General features: G+C 36.7%; 1 protein-coding gene across 1 annotated transcript in view; it reads left to right on the plus strand.

Moving 5' to 3' along the window:
* BABAM2 (BRISC and BRCA1 A complex member 2) overlaps positions 1-26663 on the plus strand; it is a 393777-nt gene that overhangs the window by 64845 nt on the left and 302269 nt on the right. Inside the window, exon 4 of the mRNA XM_065927231.1 lies at positions 17834-17928. Coding sequence (XP_065783303.1) covers positions 17834-17928 — 95 coding nt within the window. The remainder of the gene's footprint in view (positions 1-17833; positions 17929-26663) is intronic.

Here is a 26663-nt window from a genome sequence, read left to right on the forward strand (position 1 = left end):
AACCTGTATACTGTTTTCCATAGTGGCTCCACCAGGTTACATTCCCACCAACAGTGCAGGAGGAGTCCCTTCTCTCCACACCCTTTCCAGCGATTACTGTTTGTGGAGTTTTTGATGATACCTATTCTGACTGGTGTGAGGTGATATCTCATTGTAGTTTTGATTTGAAATTTCTCTGATAATTAGTGATGTTGAAAATTTTTTCATGTGCCTCTTCGCTATCTGTGTGTCTTCTTTGGAGAAATGTCTGTTTAGGTCTTCTGCCCATTATTTGATTGGGTTGTTTGTTTTGATGGTATTAAGCCGCATAGAAATGGGTGAATTTTGAGGGAAAAAGGTGGGGAATTCACATCGATGATCTATTATTGTTAATTATATATGTATATATATAAAATATATCTTTGAATTATGTTATTTATTTTCATGTTTGGGTGAGTTTGGAGTTGAGATCATCTTTCAAGAAGCAGAAGGTCTGGAGAGGGCCTGGCTGCTTGATGGAGAGTGTTGAAGACAGTACAGATAACCTGCTGTCAGGTCTTGCCTTTGACAGATACTCTGGTGAAGAAAGACAGAAGCTTGGTTTTTAGTCATTATGGTGTGCTTTCCTCAAGTGCATACTGTCACTGTGAAGTACTTGGAACCCTCAGAAGTACGGGAGACCCTCCCCAGAGGGGTGCCTTGGACCTCCGAGGCTGTGTGGGAGTGCTGAACCTCAGCATGGCTCTTCAGGGTTTCCAATAACACTCAGCTGCCTGTGATTTGGGGGAATGAAAAGGATCCTCCCTTTGCCTGGGGACATTGTTTTTAAGTAGCAGCTTTCTTCAGAGAAAAGGGGACCGCACCTCCGGTTTCAGTTAAGGCCCGTCAGAGGGCTTTTGTCCACGTTGAAGACTCAGCACATGTTGTGAGTTGCGCGTTGGCATTGCTTTCAGAGAAGAATTGTTTTCTGCATCCATCCAGCAGTCTGGCCGCCAGCCACGCGCAAGTCAGTTCATTTCTGTGAAGTATTACATGCTCCCCGTCTGAGTGGACTCTTCAGAGTCTGGGAATCTGAAAGTTTTAGGTAGCTTTCCATTTAGTAAAATATTTAATTCGTAGTTGGAATTTTTTTAATTACTGTTGTAAGGAGAGAGATGCTATAGCCTCCTTGAAATACTATTACTGGATAAAAGAGTGCTACTTTCATGACAAAGTAACCATGATGTATCAATCCTTTGCTTCATATATTATTGTCAGGATAGAATTTGCCCCTGTGTTATAAAGGACTCTACTATGTTTCACTTGGTCTCTGTTAGGTGCTTTTAGATTTCACTATTTCTTGTCCTCTCTGCCTGCCCCCCCCCCCCCCGCCCCCCTTACTGTGTTGAAGTGACCTTGGCACTTCTGAGATGTTGTGACTTGTTTTTGTGTACCTCTCGAACCCTTCCCTGAAAATGGCGGGGCATGTAAATAACTTGATTTTACAGATCCTGCTTGATCTGTTTCTTTCTGATTTGCAAAATTTTCCTGTCTGGTGCTTGACTGTCTCTGTCCTTTATTATTATCAGTTTGAATTTAAATTATCAAACAGAAAACCTGTTATGATACCATCACTTTTAAAAAACTGTTATTTTCTGTTGCTTTATTTTTCAGTTTTCCTTTTTTTCAGGGGGTATTTTATTTGAATGTTGGCTAGAGCTTTAACTGTTCTTTGGTAGTGGTTTTACTTTTATGAATTTTATCATTCCTTGCTTTCTGTAAAGCATTTTCTTTTATCTACTTTTGAAGAAATTTATTTAATCTGTTCATCTTTATTGTTCAGCATTCTAAATTTTCATTCATTCGGATACATCCCCCCCCCCCCACTTTAGCGTCCATGGATTATACAACTTGCTTTTGTTCATTGTTAGACTTGTTTGACTCTTGTCGTGTGTGAACTCAAAAGGATCCTTCACTATTTATTTATTTATTTATTTTTAGCATCTTTTTGGTCCAGCTGCTGGGCATTTCAGAGTTATTTGACAGTGAGAAGTATTCTGTTTTTTTGTTCTCATGAATTCCACAGGCTAGTCCTTGGTTTTCACAGTTTCTGAAAGTTTATGAGTGGGCTTTTGCACGATCTTCCAAGCCCTGTTTTGTGGGAGCTGAAGCACGGGGCCTGGACTGAAATTGTTCTTTGTATGCTTGTTTGATTCTGCCGCTGGTGCTCTGGTTTATGCCAGTGGGTGCAGTCAGCAGAAGACACATTGCTAAACAGTGAACTCAGAATTGAAAGAAAGATTGGTGTGGTTTTTTTCTCCCCATCTAGCATTCTGTGGTTATTTCTCCTGATTTTTTGGCAAGTGTTATTTGCCTTTGTCAAGCTGTGGCTACATCAGCCTTAAATTTCTGCTTCATATAATTCAGCTAGGAATTAGAAAGAAGTATTTGCAATTGTATAGCATTCCATGTTTTTCAAAGTATTTATACTTAAATGATCTCACTCTAATTGCCTGACAACTCTCAGAGGGCCAGTGACTCTGCTTCTTCACATACAAGAGCGGACTTACAGAGTCTAAGTGACAAGGTCAGATAATTGGGAAGTCAGGGACCCAAATCCAAGACTTCTGAGTACAAGCCTGACACTTTTCCTGTGGTTACCATGCTAGGAAAGAATTACTGTCCTTATTACCATGCACTCATAATTGGCTTTTCAAGTAGGATCAGATAAAGGCAAATCAGCATGGTGAGAAAGTCATGCAGGAAATAAGGACAAGCAGTGGCATTGCTGAATGGGAAGTAAACACAGCATCGAACACTCATGCCTTCTGTCATACATCAGCTGGGAAAGGTGTGGTGGTCGATTTGACTAATACCTGATTGGGAAACTAACTGACATGCTTCACTTTTGTGTGGATCTCTCTTGGACACTTGGAGAGTAATAGCTCATGGCTGGATATATTTGTTTTGTTTGTTTCTGAAGGCAGAAATCACAAGCAGAAGTTGCTGAAAACAGAATGAGAAGTTAATCAGGTTTGTGAGAGATAAAGGCTTAGTGTCACCCCTGAGATGTAGAGAATAGTCTGAAATGCTGATTTTACTGTGTGTGTCTTTAAGCCTGTGGTCTTCACTTATCTTACAGACCTTGACCTAGCAACATAGCTTTATGATTCAGATCTATTATCTGGCCTAATACATCTTTCATTGTCTTAATTATATCTTTGTGATATAATAAAATTTGTTGTTTAATTTGCAATCAGATCATAAATTAAACATCAGTTTTGAGCAACTTTTCAAAATCACTTGGATGGTTTCTCTTTAATGTGGGAAAGATGAGGGAAGAAAATTTAAAGGTCAAAATAACTTAAAGTCAAGATAATAAAATGGATCAGTTATGTAGAGCCAAACTCTTTGGGTATTTTTGAATGAAAGAATTGGCTTTTCATTTAAAAATGTACTTAATGTTTATTTAGAAATGAAATTATCAAAAGATTTTGACTTTAGCATAAGCTTTAAATATACTCAGTTTTATTTTATGAAACAAAAGGAATCTTAAATTAGATATGATCAAAAGCAAAGTTAATTAAAATAGAATATTCTACCCTCAACCTATTAGTCTTGCTGTAATTCCTCCTATGAGACACATTGATTTGTTAGAACTTATGTCATCCTAATAATTAATTGAAGTAAAAGAATTTTATTTTTAGAGCTGTAGACTCTTTGATGTCATGTAATCCACTACCAGTTGTAGCAATTTCTTTGGTAAGTGGATATATAGCTACTGTAATCAATGGGAATCTTATCATTCATAAGACAGCATTGCAGAGTGCTCTTCAAAAAATATTTTTTGTCCCAGGGACAAAACAACTTTATTTCCTCATCTGTATGACAGTTTCATGGTACTAAAAGGAATGCTTAGTGGAATTCTTATTTGAATTAATTAGCCAAACCAAGATTCTTTTTATAGTGGTGATCTTTTTTGGAAAATGGAATTGCTGGAATTACTAGAATTACCAAATAATTATTAGGGTTGAGAAATGGTGGGTAATAAGCAGACTACAGATGAGGAAAATCATGGACCCAGTATTTAAAGAAAAAAGAGAGATATATTCTTAAAATGACAGATTAATTTTTGTGTTGATGCTGGTTAAGCTTCAAGAACTGATTGCTTTTTTATTTAATTTTTTATTTTTGAGCTGATTGTTAAGCAAATGGTTTGAGGGCATTTAAAACATGTTATGTGTTTAGTAGCTGGCACAGGTTTACTTAGAAACAAGTTATGCCAAACTAACATTTCTTATTTTTGATACATCAGCTGACCTAGGAAACCATTTCAGCAGAAAGTCTGACCACATCTCTGTGATATTCTTTTGGATACATATGTTAATAAACCAAAAAATGGTTAAGGAGCTTTTCAGTAATATGTATAATCATTGAAAAGTCTCTAAATGAAATACTCTAGGGTTGTATTTTTGACTGTGTTTTAAGATTTTTATGAACGATATGGACTTACGTGTTCAACTTGTGGAGAATACAAGTTTAAAGAGGCTAATACAGTCTTTCATTATCAGGCAATATTTAGATTTCCTTGAGTCAATGTATACACATAGATACACACATACATATATAAACAAATGTGTTTGTGTGTTCACAGTTTGTTTGGATAGTGAGAGTGTATGCATTGCAATAATAGGCTTATGTGTTATTTACAGTCATCTCATCTCCCATCCTTCCTCTTTCTCTTGTTTTTCCTTTTTCTCTTCGTGGTCTTTTATGTCCTGTTCTCTTTTCTCCTCTTCCTCCTTCTTCAGTTTTCTTTCTCTCTTTCTTTTTCAGTCTATTTGTGAAGAAACTGGGGCATTTGTCCTACAGAGTTTTCCCCCATCTGAATTTTGATGATTTCAGCCATGTGATTTAGCATGTTCCTTCACTGTTGTGTATCCTGTATGATGTTGGTTATCAAAATGAGTAGTTTCCTTTGCATTTTTCAAAGATAACTTGATTGTTTTAGTGTTTCATTGTTAACTCATGATTAACAGGTTATTGGAGTTTCCCAGATGGCACAGTGGTAATCTGCCTGCCAATACATGAGACACAGGTATGATCACTGGGTCGGAAAGATCCCCTGGAGGAGAAAATGGCAAACTCTTCCATGTTTCTGCCTGGGAAATCCCATGGACAGAGGAGCCTGGAAGGTTACAGTCTGTGGAGTCACAAAGAGTCGGACACAACTGAGCACATGGGACTGACTGACTTAGTTGGTTATTAATGTGTTTCAGCCCAATACGTTTATTGTTGTTGATGCTTGAAGCGACCCATCTTTGGCCAGTGAGAGCCTCTTTGTGATGTTCCTGAGTCTTTTTAGTATGACTCCAAAAGCTCTGATAGCTTTCTTGCTTGCTGGCATGACCAGATGTTCCAGGCTCATCTTGTACTTTTTTTTGCCCTGGGCCTCCAGCTAGCCTTTTCACTCTTTCTCTCCTTCCAGGGAACAACTGGGAAAGGAGTTCTTTGTAGGAAATTGTTGCACTTTGCAAAGTTGTGTATCTGTCTCTAGTAAGTTGATGAGTCAGATTCTCTCAGGTCTCAACCTACACTTTGGTTTGATTAAGTTGGTAGAGGTAGCTTTAATAGTATGAACCATTCTTCTCTATTTGAAGTAGCTTGGTTTGTTTGTTTAGCCTTCTGTTCTGTTTTTTGCCTTTTGGGTACAGGGATTCTACATTCCTTTTCTGGTTGTGGATTAGAAGTGGAAGGACTGAAGCCCAGTCTCACGACACTAAACTGTAGGGGCTCAGACAGAGCCCTGAGCAAAAAACTGTCAGCGAAATGGTTATGGAAACTCCCACCCAGTCATGGTTAAATATTTCATTTTTCCAGGAGGAACGTACCTTTCTTCTTTGAACAGCCACATGTTCTGCCTTAAGTTTGGATACTTAGAACAGCGGAGCCTGAGACAGGATTTGGGTACAAATAGTTTATTTGGAAGGTGATCCCTGGAAACATAGTGAGGGAGTAGGGAAGAGAGACAAGGGAGGCAGAAAAGCCAAAAAAAGGTGTATAAATGAGTGGGTTATTGCCCTGGGCAAATGGAGTTAAACCATACTTCCAGTGTTCCAACTGTAGAACTCTTCCATACTATCCCAAGGAAAGGGCAAGGAATGTTTATATATCCATTCTCATCCTGTAGTCTTAGTGTCATTCACTTTCACTTTTTGTAGCCTTTTTGTTTTTTGTTTTGTTTTTCGGCCAGGCTCTCTTTTAGGCCAGAGAATGCCCTTAGGGAAATAGGTGAGGTTACTTAAGCTGGGTGGCTGTTAGTTTAGTTTAGTTTAGTTTAGTTTAGTGTGTGTGTGTGTGTGTGTGTGTGTGTGTATGTGTAGGGGGTGTGTAGCAGAATTAAGAGGTGAGGTAGGGGAATGGGAGTGGGGTCTGGGGCAGGGAGGTTGGTTGCTGTTAGTTTAGTGTGTGTGTGTGTGTGTGTGTGTGTGTGTGTGTGTGTGTGTGTGTGTGTGTGTGTGTGTGTGTGTGTAGGGGGTGTGTAGCAGAATTAAGAGGTGAGGTAGGGGAATGGGAGTGGGGTCTGGGGCAGGGAGGTTGGTTTGCTCCCCAGTGACCATTTGGCAGTATCTGGAGATACTTTTGATGGTCACAGCCAAGGGCAGAGGAGAGTACTGCTGGCTGGTATTTAGTGGGTGGAGGCCAGGGATATTGCTAAACATCCCTCTTTTAGGGTGGCCTTGGACAGCAAAGTATGGAGCCCCAGATGTCAGTGGGACTGAGGTTAAGAAGCTCAGGTGGAATCCAGAGCTGCAGTGCGTGCTGCGGTGGGGGGACCAGGAGGTGTGTTGGGAGCCCTGGAGGTGTCTGCTACGTTTCTTTACATGTGCTTTGGGTTTCCTGCGACTCTGCTTTTTGCTCATGATGTTCCCTTCATAAATTCATTTTTAAATCTTTTTCACTCTTTAATTTTTTGGTATATATATTCTGTGTTATTTCACTTTTTATAAGAGAATATATTAATGTATTTTGTAAGTTTTTTTTCCTTTAGAGCCATTTTTGTTATCTAACACACAGTTCAAGTGCCACTTCTTTGATGAAGCCATCTCTTACATTCCTTACTAATGACTCCATTTTCAGAATTTCCATGGCATGTTATTTGTCTGTTTACTGTGACACTAATCTGTTTTAACCTTATACCATTTTTTGTGTCAAATTTTTATTTTTAAAAATAACATCTATAAAAATTTGGAAGAACTGTACGATGAATATCTGTAAACTCTTTATCTAATTTGTCAGTTGTCAACATTTTACCATATTTATTTCTCTCCTTACACACATGTGCAGATGTATGAAGCTATAGATTTTATTTATATCTATATGTCTTCATTATTTGTAGAATCATTTTAAAGTAAGTTGCAGACATTTTGATACTTCACACGTACTACTTCAGTATATATCTCTGATGAAAAGGACATTTTTCTTCTACAGAATCTCCTGCCATTATCACACGCAAGAAATTTAACATTGATGCAATGATATTATCTAATATATGGTTTATATTTATATTTTCAGTTGTCTGATGATGTCCTTTAAGCTTTTTTCTGCTGATCTGTGGTCCAAGGAAGAATCATCACTGTCCTTATTGCTCATCTCTCTGTTATTTTCTTTAATCTTGAAGTGTTCTCTAACCTTTTTTTGTTATTGTTGTCATTGTTGTTGTTTTCTTTTTTTGTTCATGATATCTATGGTTTTGAAGATTCTAGGCTGATTGTTGGTTTGTCTGGTTGTTTTTCTTCATGACTGCATTTAGCTTAAACATGTTTGTCAAACTGTCTGAACAAGTGATGTTATGTCCTCAGTGTGGTCTTCATAAGGTCCATGTTGCCTGTTCCATTGTTGGTGTTGCTAAGCTTGACCACATGGTTAAATTAAGGTAGTATCTGCCAGGCTTCTCTGTTATAAAGATAGCCTTTTTTCTATTGTAGTTTATTGGTATCCGTGGGGGTGATGTTCGAAACTATCTGGTTCCTCAACAAGATTTTGTAAAATGGTTTTAATATCTATTGGCTAATCCTATACTGAATCAATAATTTGTCAGTGTTTATAGTTATTTTCATATCTCCTAGATTGCAAGCTTTATTGAAACAGAATTTCTTGATTCTTTTTTCTGTTACTGACATGACTTAGAGTATTGTATATGCTTAATATTTTTTGAGATATTGAGTGAATTAGTAAGTCAAGATTATCTCTCTAGAAAATGAGAAAAAAATTCTTCTTTCATTTTGCCAGTTCAACCTAAATCTTTACAGTATGTAACTACTTCAGTGGTTACATACTCTTTTTGTTAAGCTTCTTCAAGTATAGAATAATCACTTACTGTTTTGTTTGGTATTGCTTCACATTTCAGGATTTTTTCTGTAGTGTCCTCCAAATGACAGTGTCTCTTATTCTTCTCTGTAAGTGCAAAGTTACTTACTCTGTACTTTTAAATTAACCTTTTTATCCACCCAAATATGATATTTAGTTCACAGAAAGTGAAATGTAAATGCATAGCAGTTTAGAGACTATACCTAAAATAATTAACATCAGTTTTTCACTATTTCATGACAGTCATCATTACTGACTGTTTAAAAATTATATTTGATTCCTAACTACTTTTAAAAACTATAAAATAATCATAGAAAGGTTGAGAAAGCTTACTTTCTTTGTATGGTGTCAGATACATTGTAGTCATTAAAAAAGAATTGGTAATAAATTATATTAATGAAACATTTTGTGAATATGCATTAGAAAATTATTACAACTAAAATTGTCTGCAGTAGAATATTTATTACTCAATAAGTAATGCTAATTCACAGCGTTTGGCTTAAGATATTGTTATTTTATGTACTGAAATAAGAACACAGAAATTCAAGGGTAAAGGTTCATTTAAAGCATATTATAGCATCTGAAGATGGGACATTATACCCCTAATTAGCCTAAGTTTCTGAGAATCAGCAACATAGCAAATTCCCTTTGATATACCTAAGAATTACGTAGCTTAGGTTTAATTTCCTGAGGATTGTCTCTTATTGTGCACCAACCACTGAAACAACTGGCATATTTTATCTGAAGAAGAGGTCATTTGCAGATAGACGATTTAGGGACTGCCATGTAGAATAATGCTTAGGGTAGGATTTCCATGAATAGGTAAAAGTGATATACAGGCATATATATTTTTCCTATGTAAGAACGTACTTTATCCATCAACTAATAACTGTCCAGCAACAGAATATGCTGCTTATGAAGTTGTGAGTGCATTTTACCTGAAAGTGGCCATGGAAGGCTGACCTCCCCTTCTTTCTTTCCTTTCATTCCCTTTGTTCTCTTCTTTCCTTTTATTTGTTCCTCTAGCTCTGTGCTGCTCAGTGTGGTTACTGCTAGCCACATATGGCTGTGGAGCACTTGAAATAAGAATAATCTGAATTTGAGGTGTGATGTAAATATGACACATCAGATTCTGAAATCTTAATAAAATAATATAAAAATCTCACTAATTATGTTTATATTGATTATGCATTGAAATGATACCATTTTGTATCTGTTGGCTAAATAAATATGTTAAAATTAATTAAGTTTACTTAATTATTTTATTTATGATTATTTATTAAATATTTATTTCTTAAGATTAATGATCAATTACAGATAAGAGGACGTAAATGTATTCCACCCTATCTCTCTCAGTGGTTGCAATTAAAAAGTCTAGAATACCTAAAAAATGTAAATAGCAACTACTTGAGGACTCAGAAAAATAAATAATAGATACTAAGAAGAGAGATAAGAGCTTAGAGAATGGCCCATATAGAGGTAAGAGGTGAATTTCCTGCCCCCCTTCCTATCTTTCTTCCTTTCCCTGGATCCTGGAACTGTGCAGGGTGTAGACAGAAGAAGTTTCAAGGAAAACCCTTCCTCTTGGGTCAGAAGATCAAAAGGATTGAGCGGGGGTTAGGATGGAGCTTTTTTTAAACTGCTGGCCCTAATCAGGTAATGAAACTGGACTTCTGCAGCAGCTTGGAAGGCTCTTTTATTTTGTTCTTTCATCTTTAGGTGGACATAGAAAGTGCACTTGGGGAGGCTATAATTCCTACTTTCTATCATAACACCAGGAAGACGCACCCCTAGGAGCCAGAGAGTATAGAGAGAAATCGTGAAGCGGAGGGAGCTGGAGAAAAGCACCCTTTAGTTTGTGTGTGGAGTCGCAGACTTATCCTCGGGCTGCCCGTGTGTGGACTGGACAAAACCAATAGGGCAAGGTCTTTGAGAACTGGACTGTAGTGTAGCCTCTTGCCCAGGTCCTCAACTGGTTTCTGGGTAATAAACACTTGGGGAAAACCAGGATAGCATTAAAAGGCTTTGAAAACTATACTGACATTTGAATCAAGCCCACAGAATGTAGTTCTGCACTTTTAGCCTGAACCTAACTTTTTATCAACTCAGTTGACAACTTAAATGAACAAATTCCTCAAAAGACTTAACTTATTGAAATTCACTCAGGAAGAGGTAGATAATCTGAATAATCTGATATCTATTAAAACAATTGAATTCATAGTTTATAAAAGAAATATTTCAAAAGTAAAACTCCAGGTCCAGATTGTCTCAGGAGAATTCTACTAAACATTTAAGGAAGAAATAGCACCAGTTCTACACAGTCTCTTTCAGAAACTGAAATGGACACAGTTTACATACTGATTTTATAAGGCCACATTTTCCTGATAGCAAAACCAGTCAGAGAAAGTACAGGAAAAATAAAGCATACTATAAACCAGTATCCATCATTTGAAGAGAGAAACAACTCTTCAAAAAAATTACCAGCACCTTGAATCTGTTCTGTTCTGTTCAGTTGCTCAGTCATGTCCGACTCCATGTTGCGACCCCATGGACTGCAATGTACCAGACTTCTCTGTTCTTCACCATCTCCCAGAGCTTGCTGAAACTCATGTCCATTGAGTCAGTGATCTAGTGGGAAAAAAGTGTATCACTACCAGGTGGATTTTATCCTAGAAATAGATAACAGGTTCAACATTTGAAAATCAATGTTACTTCCGTTGTTTACAGACTAATATAAGCTATATGAGCATACCAATAGATGCAGAAAAAAGCCTGAACAAAATTAAAAATCTCTTAATGATAAACCTAAAAATATTATGATGGACTGTAAACTAGAGAGCTAAATCTGACAAGATTGAAGTGGAATAGGGGTAAATTTGAAATCCTGAAATGGCTTCTGAAATTCAGGTGTCCAAATTAAGACCAAGTCTTAGCATTAGTGTATATGTAAAAGTTTGGGGGCTTTTTTAGTTGACAGGAAGCATAACATGAGTTAACATTGATATGGCTGCTGAAAAAGCTACTTCAATATGTAATCATATTTGTTAGTACAAGTTTAAGTATCTAAAATGAAGGCATGGATTTTTATTTGTTTATTTTTTTTACTTGATCTGTGTTCTTTAGAGCACACCTGAAATCTTGTGTTTGGTTCTGGGTATTACCCTCAAAGAGGACTGTAGACAAACTGGTACACATGCAGAGAAGAGAGAGGAGATGGTAATAAAGGAAATGGAGACCAAGTCATAAGAAAAGTAGTGCAAGAAGCTGGGATATTTAGCCTGGTTATGAGATGACTCTTGGTAGGGTTGAAAGAGAGGTCATAAGAACTGCCTGTGAATAATTGAAGGACTGTGATATTAAAGTGAACCTATACTTGTTCCATAAATTCCTAAGAACCAGTGGATGAAGTTTTCAGAGAAAGATAAAATTTTCAGAGAAAGATAGGTTAAATTTCAGTGTAAGGAAACACTATATCAGGAGTTAGAACTAACTCTTGGAAATGAATTACTTCTCCAAAATCTTTGGTAAAACTATTGCCTAAACCTACCTTTCCAATGAAAATCTCCTTCAACCTGGCATTTCCACAAGACTCTTGTCTGACCCTTACTTCCTATAGTTGAGAGTTTCAGTAAATAGTCATTTTATGTAGCCTCTGAAAAGAATATTTCTTCCATCACTGGTGGGCTTCCCTGGACACCAGTCATTTGCCATTTGAATTGTTTCTTTGAAACGATGTTTTCCTGGCAGTTATTTCAGCTTTAAGGTAGACGAAGTAGCACGATACTATTCATTGATGAAAATCAGGAAGTGAGCTTGGGCACAAGCTGCATTCCTTCTGTAACTGGGGAGGAGGACACGTGGCCTATTCTGCAGCATGGTGACTGGGCCTTCCTGAGACGGTGCTCATACGTTCCAAAGAGCGCCAGCTGCCAAGACACAAGAATGTAGACAAAAACTTTCTTGCTTCTATTGTGCTTTTTATGAAGAATTGTAGACATGTATTTTCAAAGAAAAGAATTTCTGCCCCATTGGTCCTACAGTTGTAGTGTGTGAATTTTCAGCGAATCATGAAAAGTAAGACTTAAAACAGCCCCATTTTGTTGTTAGGTGTTTGTTGTACTTCTAGCCATTCTAGGAGTTTTGTTTCTTTACTTACCTTTTTTTTAAACCTCACCTTATATCGCCTCTGATTCTATTTTTATTTCTTTGTTCTCTTGCCTGCTCTTCCTTTTTATGAAAAGTTGGAGCAAGCAGTATCCAAGGGATCTGTCCTCTGAGTTCCTATCATCTTGTCCAGGGTGAAATAAAGGAAACACGTTGTTATTGCTCTTCTCTGTGATTTGTGTTGGTTGTTTCTCCACCGTCTCTGCCTCGAGGTCAGGGACTGTGCTTTCTACTTCCTGTATATCTCCCCAGGTGTCCAATATGTGCATCTGTGCATGGTGGGTTTTTAATAAATGTTCTTGACTGATTTACTGACTGTTCTTCCTAGCAAGGAAACAATGCTGCATTTTATTCCAAAGAGGCTATGCAGTATTAAAGTAAAGTATTTTAGGAGTTCTTTGAGGTTGAAGGTAAAGAGTTTGAGAAATTCTGAAGTGTTTAAGAGTGTGAGATTCTGGAAGACTTTTAAATTTATTTTTTGTTTTGAAAATTACTTGTATAATATTTTTTACTCTGTGTAGTATGGTAATGTCTCTCTCTCTAAAAGGATTGTTACAGTTGAGGATGTAATCATTGGTATACATGGTTTCCTTAAAAAATTTTTTTTGTATATTTAAATAATTTTGGTAGCTTAAAAATTTTTTTTAGATTAAAAAAATTAACACCCCCCCCCAGTACTCTCCTTTAAAAAAACCCATTGGGAAACTTCTTGAAAAATAAAGATCTTTGTAAGTATTCATCTTATAAAAACATTATTTGCTTTTAAAAAGGACTCATTGCAGAGTTTTTTTTTTTTTAATGGAGAAAATTGCATTTTCAAGATGATTTTATTTATAAAAAGTAATTTACTCATAACCATTGAGTAAACAGCTTCTAATTTATTTGTGTTTAAGTTCGGATTAAAGTGAGGTGAATTTTTGCATCAGAGTAAAAAATTCAACAACAATGGCTTTATTGAAATATAATTCACATACCATGCAATTCACTGTTTGAAGTATATAGTTTAGTGGTTTTTAATACATTCATGAAGTTGTGCAATCATCAAGACTAATTCCAGAACATTTTCATCTCTACAGAAAGAAACTTTGAAATCATTAGCAGTAACTCCCTATTCTGTCCTTTTCAGGCCCCTGGCAACCATGGATCTACTTTCTCTCTCTATGGTTTTATATATTCTAGACATTTCATAGAAGGGGAATAATACAGTAATAATATAATATGTGGTCTTTGGTGTCCGGCTGTTTTCACTTAGCATAAAGTTTTCAGGGTTTATCTACATTGTAGCATGTATCAGTATCTTTTTTTATATTTGACTAATATTCTATGTATATACCATGTTTTGTTTATCCATTTATCAAATGAATGTTGGATTGTTTCTGCTTTTTGGCTATTGTGAATAATACTGCTACAAATATTCGTGTGAAAGTTTTTGTGTGGGCATATATTTTCATTTTTCTTAGGTATATACCTAGGAGGAGCCATGACTTAACTCTAGCATTCTGAGGACTTGCCAAACTATTTTCCAAAGTGATGGCACCATTTTATATTCTCACCATCAATAAGTGAAGGTTCTGATTTCTCCACAACCTCACCAACACTTATTATGTTCTCTTTCTTTCTCTCTCATTTTTTTCTTTAGTCTTAACCTATGAGTATCAAATTATGAAAAACTCTTTTTACCCCATTGAGTTGTCCTGGCACCCTTGCCAAAAATCAGTTGACTATAAACAGAAGATTTGTTTTCAGACTCTGAGTTCTATTCCATTTATCTGTATGTCTGTCTGTATGTTGTTGCCACACTGTCTTAATTACTGTGCATTTCTAATCAGTTTTGAAATTGGGAAGTGTGAGTGTTTCAACTTTGCTCTTTTTCAGGATTACTTTCTGTTCATACAGAATCCCTTACATTTCCATATGATTTTTAGGAGTGATTTGTCAGTTTATGCCCAGAGAGAAAAAAGCCAGCAGGATTGCTTTAAATCTGTACCTTAATTTAGGCAGTATTGCTATCTCAACAATATTGTCTTCTGATCCATGTACATGAGATGTTCATCTCCCATATATGTAGGCTTTCTTAAAGTCTTTCAACAATGTTTCGTAGTTTTCAGAGTACAAGTCTTCACACTTCTTTTGTTAAGTTTATTCCTAAGTATTTTATTCTTCTTGATATAGTTGTAAATATTCTTAACTTCATGTTTGGATTATTTGTTGGTAGTGTATAGAAAAGCAATTGATTTTATACATCCATCTTGTATTCTTGGAACCTTGCAAAACTTGTTTATTAGTTCTCATTGTGTGTATGCATGTGTGAATTCCTTAGGCTTTTCTTTATGCAAGATCATGTCATCTGTGGATAGAGATAAGTTTGCTTTTTCTTTCCAATATAGATGCCACTCATTTCTTTTTCTTGCCTAATTGCCCTGGCTAGAACCTCCAGTACAGTGTTGAATAGAATTGGCAAGAATTGGCAAGTGTTGAATAGAATAGATCCCAATATCCTTGGATCAGATTCCTAGTGTTTAGTGGTTTGGAAATATGTATTACTGACAATGCTCCTTTGAGAACTTGAAAATCCAGCTTTGTGTCCTCCTGTAGTAACAAAAGTAACAAAATTTCTTCTATTGGAATTTAGCATGCTATTTATTTTCTGAGCATCAAGGCACAATAGATTCTATCATGGCTTTCCCCAAAACTTCAATGCCTCTGTTTTATTAACTTATGAGTATAGTTGAGTAAGAATGAATAATTAGAACATTTATATTATCTTTGCCTCTTGGTCTTAGCTTGGGGTAATGCTTTATAGTTAGCACATTTGAAGGAGGTTTATAATTTGTAATAGATATAGTTAAAAACCGGATATGATGATAGGGTGAAGGAAAGGTAGTGATTTTATTACTTTTGATAATTTAACTCTACACCAAACTTCTGATGAGTGTATTTCCTTGTTCAGATTTATTCACTACAGAAAGTGGTAAAAGTAACTCTTCTATGCTTTATTCCTTACTGTAGATTTTGTCAGTACTTAGATATCCAATTCAGAAAATAGAATTTCTTTCAAATATTGAACATTTCTTGAATATATTCTCTATGTATTGTATTTTGCCCTGTCAAACACATGAAGTCAGTATAAGAGCATGTTTATTCTCTGACTGCGTGTAAGATATATAGGAAGATCAAGTATATGTACTTACTTTGTATCGCTGTGTATTTGTGCTTCACTGTATGTGTTCTGGCCCTCTTACTAAGTGTGAGCTCCTTGAGGTTAACCATCTTTGTATCGACATGATGTATATCATAATGCCTCACATATACCATGTGTTTATTATTAATTTTTAAAATGAATGGAGCCACTTAAGTGTAAGCCTCCAGTTAAGTATTCTCACTCAATGGCATAGCTGATCAGTATTGTTGAATTTCACAAATAACAAGGATCAGTGTGTCCTGGATTTATTAGGAAAGGCTTCATACAAGAGAAGGTAATTAAAGGGACTCACACAGGATGAATAAGAACTGAGCAAAGAGAAAGAGCATTTCAACTAGGTGTCATAGTTTGGAGGTCAGTGAGTAGATTATGTTGGTTGGAATAGAAAATTAGTATTGGCTTTTAGATATCTAAAGAAAAGGGTGGATAAATAAGGAACATTGTGTTTTGGAGGCCTTAAATTCCATTTTGAAAAGTTTACTGTTACTGTGTTAGAGAACCATTTGAAATTTTTGGAGGCACAGCAGTACTTTAAGAAGATTTGCTTTATGATAGTATGTGGTATGGATTGGAGGTATTGGGAGAGCACTTAGGAGGGTATGGTAATAATTCTTCTAGTCTGTTGCTTTTTTAAGAACAGAGTTCTTCATTTGCTTTTTCATGCTCAGCATAGTGCCTAGATGAGAGTTCAAATATCTGTTCTTTGGATGCACAAATATATGGACTAAGTCATCTCAGCCTTGGTTGAGCAGTTAACAGTAGGAAATAGTATATGAGAAGCACTTTGGGGGAAGAATTGAGATGACTTGTTTTCTAAGAGTATAAGGATGTGGGTCAGGTCAAAGATGACATTGAAGTTTCAGCCTGGGTGATTAAGGAGTAGCAGTGCCATCCTTAGAAATAGGGAAGTCAGTTAGGGGAAGAGAGGAGTGAGAAAAGTGACAGTCATGTACGTGTTTTTAGACTTGGTTGAGTTTGAAGTTGAAATCCATAGTGCACAGGATTAGTTAGGCTCAAATGAAAACTGAAGTCTGAATGTTTAAATTTAGATGTCACTACCAAGATATTATTGTTTGAGCAGTTAAAATGATTGGACTGATATAATACTATGTGTGTACCTGGGTGCAGCGGTTATGTGCATATATACAAGTAGATACAGTCTTAAACACTAGAACCCAATATGTGTATGAGAGTGTGGATATGCTTATCTGTTAGTGGAATGATGAGGACTGATTCTTTGTGTGAGCAGAGGGGAAAGAAAAGGAAGTTAAAGAAGGAGAAAGGGGAGGAACAAAGAGGTAGAACTTATAGGACAAATTTGCCAAGGAGTTTTTGTCTTATGCTTGAATATAATACTAGTAATAACAGCAGTAGTACTCCTGTGTGACTTGTGGAGTGCTTCCAGTATGCTAGACATCTGGCTAGACATGCTATCTTTTTTACCCTCATAACAAACTTGTGATGTCAATACTATTGTATCTCCTTTTTAACTGATGAGGAATCTGAATACTGAAGAAGTTAAAACTTGCCCAAATGACTTGAACTAATAAATAATTAGGAAATCTTGTGAATATAAACCTGACTTTTTGGTTTCTGAGCCAAAGGTTCTTTCTATTATACCAAAGGTTCTTTCTATTATACCAAAGGTTTGTATGCTTAATTTCTTCAAGGCCAGGACTTTAGAAAATCAGTCCTTGATAAAGGCTTATTAATTAGCAGGCAGCGATTGGACAGTCATGTTTGCTATTAACAAAACCTGCGTGTACTGTGGATGTAGTTGTTTCTACTTTTCTACCTTGGTATTTATATTTCTGTGCTTCTCAGGTGGCACTAGTGGTAAGGAACCTGCCTGGGGATCAATGCAGGAGACAGAGGCAGGTTTGATCCCAGGGTTGGGAAGATCTTCCTGGAGGTGGGTGTGCCAACCCTCTCCAATGTAGTGTATTAGGAGGTAGCACTTTTGACGACATGTTGTGAATGTTAATTTAAAAGAAGGTATCAGTTCTTTTTGTTTCTGAATGAAAGTGCTTTTCAGTATTTTTTTTTTTCAGTATTTTTGTTAGAAGTTTTTCTGATGCACTGCTCGGATCATTCAATACATTTGCAAGGAAATAAGATATGACATTTTCTGTATTACAGGGGATATAATTTTCAATGCCCAGTACCCAGAGCTGCCTCCCGATTTTATCTTTGGAGAAGATGCTGAGTTCCTGCCAGACCCCTCAGCTCTGCATGTGAGTACTACAGGCGTGTTCTGCGTTCGGATGATCTTTATTTGTTGAAAGGAAAATAAAGTTGCGTATTCTTTAACAGATACATTTACTGAACACATAGATTTTTTTCCACCCCTTTTTTCCCCTCTGCCCTGTGAAATAAGTACAACTCGTTTTGTGCCAAAATTGTTTAAATAAAATTTTTTTGTTTTTCTTCATTGCAGCTTTACTTGCAGACTATTTTGAATTAAAGAAAGTCTCTAGCCTTTTGGTTAAAATATTGTTGCTTCAGCTTAAGGAGACATGTTGAAAACATTTTCTTTGTTTTAACTTAATATTTCATGCCTGCAATCAATTTTCTAATGTTTACTAACACTTCATCACAGGACTTGTTAGGGGAGTGTTTCTCGGCTTTTCATGAGGCCTTTTTTTTGCATAGAAGTGAAAGTGGCAAATTTGGACTTGTATGCGCATTATCTCAGTCTTATTATCAGAATGGTAAAGACCAGATTAAGTGTTCTTTATTAAGCAAGACCAAAAACTTTGTAATTGAAGTAAAATATTTCTGGATTTAAAGCAGAGAAAGGGGTGGTAGAATTGATACTTGTCAGAGCACATGCGGTTTGTATAAAAAGTGTGCTTTTCATGGCTGGTAGAGAAAAACATATGCCATTTTGTTTAAAAGGTCTGACCAGACAAAATGTCTCTTTCTTCCTTTCCCAAGTTTTGATTTTGCTATGATGCTTGTACCATAAAAAGTTCTATTGTTATTCAAAAACTTTGTTTTTAGTTGCATTTTTTGTAAAACTTTTTGCTGCATTAAAGTTTTGTAATTAAAAGTTTGAGAATTTGCTTTGAAATCTTGTCCTCCCTCCCTTTTTTAAAAAGGGAAGTATTAAACAGGAAGTATTAACCCAAACCTAAAGAATTGTCTTAAATTTTGGAACACAACTGTAAAAATACAGTTGACAAGAGTAGAATGGATTTGTTACAAAATTTCTAATATTTACACATAAACTGCTACTTTAGGTGATTTTTTTTAAAATTGTAGTTTATCTGTTCAATGTTATGTGGCAGCCTGGATGGGAGAGAAGTTTGGGGGAGAATGGATACACGTATATGCATGGCTGAGTTCCATTGCTGCCCACCCGAAGCAACCATCACATTGTTAACTAGCTATACTCCAGTATAAAGTAAAAAATTTAAGAAAACAAGAGAAAAGAAATGCCAAAAAAAAACTTAATTGAAGCTTTGAAAAAAGAATTTAGTTTAAGTTTAGACCCTTTAAATGCTTCCCTGATAGCTCAGTTGGTAAAGAATCCGCCTGCAATTCAGAAGACCCTGGTTCCATTCCTGGGTCGGGAAGATCTGTTAGAGAAGGGATAGGCTACCCGCTCCAGTATTCTTGGGCTTCCCTTGTAGCTCAGCTGGTAAAGAATCCGCCTGCAATGTGGGAGACCTGGGTTTGATCCCTGGGTTGGGAATATGCCCTGGAGAAGGGAAAGGCTACCACTCCAGTATTCTGGCCTGGAGAAATCCATAGTCTCTATAGTCTATGGGGCTGCAAAGAGTCGGTCAAGACTGAGCGATTTTCACTTCCCTTTAAATGCTTTGTATTACAAATTCACCCCATGTTGAAGCTGAAGGCCTTACCTGAAGAAAATAAGGCAGAAGTACCCCTATAAATCTCTCCTGTATTAAACCTGCCCGGTGGAAGGTAGCATATGCTAAATGCCAAAGTTATATAACAGGCTAAGTGCTCCAGAAGTTTAAGGATACTTGTCAGAAAAGGCTTTGTTGTGGAGGTGAGATTTGTATCAATATTTGCAGAATACAGTGAAAATGGGGGCAGTATGTTGGAGAGTGTTTCAAGGGGAGGGAATGACATAAACAAATGATAGGTATAATATATTGTAGAATAAGGTGCTTGACAGGTTTGCTGAAGAGTAAGTTAATATAAGGAAGGGCTAGAAAAGGTTAAAAAGATAAAGTGGAGTGAGATTGTGGAATGCATTGAATTCTAGGTTAAGCGTCACTGAAGGAAATGAAGCATGGAGAATTGTCTTACAGTAGTGTGGTTAATATAGTAGATTATAAGAAATTGAGGAAGAAAATTGAGAACTGTTGTAGAGATCTAGGTGGAGGTGTGAAAGGGGCTTTAAGCTAAGATGATGCAAGAGGAAACCGATGGAAACGATAAGAAATACATGTTTACAATTTATTTTTTTGGAATTGCCTTTAAAATTTGCAAGGCACATCTTCAGTATTGGCAAGGATTGTGAGTGTATTAGACCTTATCTTTCTATTTATTTATTTATATACTTATTTATTTGTTTTGACTAGAGTGTGGACTTTAAAAACTGTAAAGGGCTTTAAATTTTACCTTATTCCACTTTTCGGTTTTAGTATTCAGGAAATTGACCTAGATTTATATTGTTGTGTTGGAGTTTATATTATAACTTCACTTATCTGATGTTTAGTTTTGAGTGGAGTCACCATTAAATGTTTTTGAGAAATTAGCTACAGAAGAACAGCCCCCAAAATCAAAGCACTATGTCTAAAAGAAAGATCACACATCTAGGGGAACACCTGTCTTTAGTTAATTTCAGACCTCAAGCAGTCTGCCCAGTGCTGCTTCATTAGACTAGTGAGTGAGCTGGGAAAGCCTAGAGAAACAACTGGATACAACCTTCGCTAGTTGGGTAAAGTCTACACAGCTCTGGAGGGTACCCTGTATCTTTCCAAATCGTACTTTGAAGTAGCTTATAGGATACCCAGAAGGTTAATAAAAATATATGAAGTGGTTATATATATTCAAATATCTTCCTTGGAGAAATGTCTATTCAAATCCTTTGTCCATATTTAAGTTGAGTTATTTGTCTTTTTATTGCACTTTTTCACCATTTGATAAATTTGGGGCTATTTATTAGGTATCAATTTCTGCTCAGGTGACCAAATGCCCTTGTTCAGGAGACAGGGATTTTCTGGGATTTTCATGTTCACTGTTAAGATGGGACAGTCCTGGGGGAACTGGGATACATGATCACCATGTTTATTCACTGGACCGGAAGCTTCTTGAGAGAATAGAGTTTGTTTTGTTTCCTGTTGTATCCTAGCATCTATAAGAGTGCCGGGTGCATTGAGATTAGATGAACAGTTTGCATTCAAGGTTCTGTATTCCTTAAGGGACTTGTTGGTTTCCAAGACTGAAATGCTTTAAATGAAAAATTCAAACTAGAAGAAAAATTCAAGTTTTGAGAAATTTGGGGGATAAAAATCAGTTAACAGAAACTCTGAAGCAGTGATTTTTCAGCCTTGCTTTTGCAACACCCTGTGGTGTGTTCAACTGCCTCAGAAGGTATTGTGAAATTCTTTCCCCTCAAAGTAACAGTGATAATTCACTTTAATTTAAAATAAAATTGCATAAAGGAGGAAGGGTGGATCTTATGTTTAAATGAGAAGAATGTGTTGCAATTATCGTGTGTTAGAAACCACTTCTGACTTCCTAATTTAAAGAAGGTGATGATCTTGTGTTTGGGACAAGCATCTTCAGGGTAGGGAACCTAATGCTACCACAGGTGGTACCTGCCATTGTGTAATTCCTTTGCTGATTTCACACTTGTGTAATTCCTTCGCTGTTCTGCTCGTGTGGAATGGGAGTGTATAAAGAGTATTGTACTAGCATCTTGTGTCTCCTCCCCTGCTCTTCTCTGTGCTGGAAGACATCTTTTGAATGTGTCCACGCAAAACAGTCCGTATCTGGTGTACATAAAAAGTATTTGAAATACATGTGAAGAAAGCACTAAGCTGAGATGGACTGCATGGCCTATTATTGAAAAATGCAATCCAGGTGTGTGGTGCTCCCGCTCCTGGACACATCCATTGCCATGGCCACTAATGCATTATAAAATAGGATGGTCTGCATTTTTCAAATATCTGTTTAATGTTTCATTGGAGACCTATTAAAGAGTCATCTTTCATCCCGAAGCTGGACATAATTTTGAAGACAAGTAAGTGAACAGAATTGCAGCCTTGGGTGATATGAACAGGAATAGAGGTGTATGCACAGGTTGCTATGGGACATGTAGGGGAGAAGTTTATCGGATCCATGGATAGTTAAGTGTCGGTGACTTAAAAACATGTTATTTGGTTGTTTATGCTCTCTTCTTCTAGAAAGTTCATCGTTCCCTTCTAGAAAGTTCATCATATCATAGGCAGATATGCATTGATGGATCACCTTAATCTGGATGGGGACTCTGCTGGGTTGAGGCTGACTTATGGCTCTTGTCAGGATGTGTCTACCTCTGGTTTGCTATTGCTCTTGAGGTAGAGCTCTTCAGGATTTTTAACTGAGAATCTGGCATGGTCAATATTCCTAGACCCTTCAAAGTGCTTGGGCCAATAAAATATTTTAAAATATACTGACATGTTATTTGGACTTCCCTGATAGCTCACTCAGTTGGTAAAGAATCCGCCTGTCATGCAGGAGACCCCAGTTCAATTTCTGGGTCGGGAGGATTCGCTGGAGAAGGGATAGGCTACCCATTCTAGTATTCTTGAGCTTCCCTTGTGGCTCAGCGGGTAAAGAATCTGTCTGCAATGCAGGAGACCTGGATTTGATCCCTGGGTTGGGAAGATCCCTTGGAGAAGGGAAAGGCTACCCATTATCAAATTACTCCAGTACCCACATGGCATGGATCTTAAATTTATTTAAATTGGAGGATAATTGCTTTGAAATGTTGTGTTGGCTTCTCCTAAACATCAACATGGATCAATCATAAGTATACCCATGTCCCCTCCCTCTTGAACTTCCCTCCCACCCTCTAGGTTGCACACAGCACCAGGTTGAGCTCCCTGTGTCCTACAGCAAATTCCCACTGGCTATCTATTTTACATACAATAATATATGTTTCAGTGCTCCTCTCTCAGTTCATCCTTCCCTCTCCTTCCCTCGCAGTGTCCACAAGTGTGTTTTCTATGTCTGTGTCTCTATTGCTGCCCTACAAATAGGTTTCTCAGTACCATTTTTCTAGATTCCATATGTATGTGTTAATATACTATACTTACTTTTCTCTTTCTAACTTACTTCACTTTGGAAACAGGCTCTAGGTTCATCCACTTCACTAGAACGGGACTCAAATTTGTTCCTTTCTTTGACTGAATAATATTCCATTGTCTATGTGTACCACAACTTTTTTATCCATTCATCTGTTGATGGACATCTAGGTTACTTCAACGTACTGGCTATTGTAAATGCTCACAGCATGGATCTTTGTCCTGACAGATCTCACATTCTAAGTTTTGCTTTGTAAGACTGCTGATAACTCTGCTCTGCTTTTCAGAAGTAGTTGCTTAAGTTTTAGCTTCTTGCCCTGGGCTGTCCAGAACTTATCAGATGTCTTGAGGGGAACTGGCTGCATGTTTGAGGTCTCTCAGGACTCTGTTCTGATGATTTTTCGGAGTCCAGCAGCAGCTTTGTGCTGTGTAAAGCTTGGTTTATCAGCTTGCCTCCTGTGCCCAGAGTTTATAAATATCCCAGAGATGCCTTTCTCTAATGCTTTCTCCTCTGAATTCTCAGCCCCACCAGTTTTCATTGCTTCAGCAGATGTTGAATACCTTCAGATATCTGGCTTTCTGGTTGTTTTTGTTGAGAATGCTGGTTTATACAAAGTCATTCCATTCTATCTGTAAGCAAAAGACAGTTGTCCTACATATCATTTTGTCCTTTACTTTCGAAGCAAAACTAAAAATCTTTAGTGGACTGTAAATACCCCTTACTTTGTTGGTAAGAGTACAGAATTTAAAAATTATTATTCATAATAAAAATAATAAAATTTTCAGTAACATTAAAAAATTAATGAAATGTTAAAAACAATGTACTTTTTTGTTTCTTATGAAAACCTAGATTTTAAATTCCAATAGATTTTCCTAAGGTGGAAAGAAGTAAGGGTAAACATTATATAGAAATGGCATCTCTGGTTCTCTTGGGTTATTCAGCTTGGATTCAAAGGGTACATCAATGTATGGTTTCAAGTGAATGTGAGAGAATTACCAGAAATTTCGGTGTGAACTTGGTTTATATGCTGATGAGTTAAAAACTCTATATATCTATTTTTACTTACCAGCCATGGAAGCATTTTATGAGGTAGGAAGATACTGTTATTCTTTGAAAAATGTACCTCCTAAGGGGAGAGAGTAGAAAGGTCCCCAGTCTAAAAATGACAGTTTATATAAGTTCATCTATTTTTTTCAAAGGTGTTGCTACTATAACAATTGTGTATTAAAGAGAGGAGTATTAATATACACACATATGCATACACACAATTTTGAAGGCATGTGTTATAAACAAGGCTTTAAAAGCACAGTTGTAGAAAAACAGAACATCTTGAAAGTACAAACAAGGTACATTTAAAATGTTCATTCTCATAAGACAAATGAAAAAAAGGCAAACCAAGTTATTTTTTGAAATCCAATGGCAAATATAACATTTAGCAGATGTTGCCAGTTTTGATTTACTCAATTGAATTTGTAAAAATGCTTTTAGGAAAATGAGGTACTGAATTGAATATGAAGCATTTCCGTTCAAAAATTGCTTACTCAGAGGATTATTTAATGATCGGTTTTGAAGATTATTCATTGTCGTTGGTTGGTCGGTCATCTTTCTTCATCATCCTCTCTTTTCTTTAATTCACTCTTTTATATATAATTTTATTTATTTTTTATTTTTGGCCGTGCTGGATCCTCACTGCTGAATGGGCTTTTCTCTAGTTGAGCTGGGCAGGAGCTGCTTTCTAGCTGTGGTGCATGGCCTTCTCATTGCAGTGGCTTCTCTTCTTGGGGAGCACAGGCTCTAGGGCACATGAGCTTCAGTAGCTGCGGCACATGGGCTCAGTAATTGTGGTTCTGGGCTCTAGAGGACAGGTTCAGTAGTTGTCCCACACAAGCTAAGTAGACTCATGGTATGTGAAGTCTTCCCAGATCAGGGATCAAACCCATGTTTCTTGCATTGGCAGGCAGATCCTTTACCACTGAGCCACCGGGGAAGCTCCATCATCCTCTCCTTATCACTTTTCTTTCTCTCCAGCACTCTCCTCAAAGAATTGGATTTTTAAATTAAAATAATGTATTTTTTTTATTATTAATGACAGATTGTATAGAATACAGATAAGTACCAAGAAAACACACCCTTAATCACACAGTTAAGAGATGAGTATTAAAATGTTAATTATTTTAGTATATTTACTCCCAGTATTTGTCTCTGTCACATGCATACATGTCCTTTGCACTTTTCAGCAGTTATTTTTTTACGTTACATATTATTGAAAGCATTTTTCCTTTGATGTTATGAATTCATCTGAAACACCTTTTAAAATTGACTTCTATTCTTCTTCCCTGATGGTTAGTGCCTCCCCAGGAAAATAAACATGAAAGTCACTCAGTCGTGTCTGACTCTTTGCGACCCCATGGACTATATAGTCCATGGAATTCTCCAGGCCAGAATCCTGGGGTGGCTAGCTTTTCCTTTCTTCAGGGGATCTTCCCAGCCAGGAATTGGGAAAAAAAAGGTGTATCTAAAACCAGTCCTATTTCTTTATTTTTAAGTTTGTTTTTCATCAGAAACAATGAGCTTCACTTAAGTGAAATTGGAATAATCTGATTTCTTAAAACCTAATAGTTGATGATGGTAATAACTTAAAAAAGTTTTTTACTTTATCATTATAAATCTAATTTCTGTGAACAGGGATTCCACACATATTCCTCTTAAGAAAATAAAGGTAAAAGAAAATAAGAGGTGAAATTGAGGTTTTAGTGACATCCATATTGTTTTTGGCTAGTTTGTATACAGCATTGAGTAGAGATGGACAACTCCACCTTTTAAAAGGACTTTGGTTTAACTGGAGAAACAGGGCTTAAGCATAAAAAGAGAAATATTGTAGCATATTGCAGTGCATTGTCTTAACACTTTATGTATACTTCTGCAGCACTACTATTTGTCTAGTAGCTGTTTGTTTACATTTTTGTCTTCTCTGACATTCTGAGAGCACCTTGAAGGCTGAAGTACACACTACTAAGTGTTTTTTTTAAAACTACTAAGTTCTTTTTTTTTTAAATGAATGAATATGTTAAGTACCACATTAATGGTGCAGGAGTTCTGATTGAAGTAGTGGTTATTGTGCCTTGATGATTGTATGAGGTTTTATGGGGAAAGGAAGGGTTTTACCTGGGTCTTTAAATAAGGATAGGTTTAGAAAATGAACAGAAGGGATGGCGCTGTAGTCAGGAAGATAAAGCTACAGAGAAGTATCTCAAACCGAGGATAGCATGTTAGAAGCATTGAGCAAAACAGTTTTCTTTTCTTTTTTAAACTATTTTCCTTAAAATTGGAGCATAATTTACAGTGTTGTTAATTTACAGTGTTGTTAATTTCAGGTGTACATCAAAGTGATTCAGTTTGATAGTAAGATATTCAGTATAGTTCCCTATGCTGTATAACTATACAGTAGGTCCTTGTTTATCTGCTTTATATTATCGCTCAGTTTAGTTCAGTCACTCAGTCGTGTCCAACTCTTTGCGACCCCATGAATCGCAGCACGCCAGGCCTCCCTCTCCATCACCAACTCGCGGAGTTTACCCAAACTCATGTCTATTGAGTCGGTGATGCCATCCAGCCATCTCTCATCCTCTGTTGTCCCCTCCTCCTCCTGCCCCCAATCCCTCCCAGCATCAGGGTCTTTTCCAGTGAGTTACCTCTTCAC

The sequence above is a fragment of the Muntiacus reevesi genome, chromosome 3 (assembly GCF_963930625.1).
Source record: "Muntiacus reevesi chromosome 3, mMunRee1.1, whole genome shotgun sequence".
In the NCBI taxonomy this organism is placed as follows: Eukaryota; Metazoa; Chordata; class Mammalia; order Artiodactyla; family Cervidae; genus Muntiacus; species Muntiacus reevesi.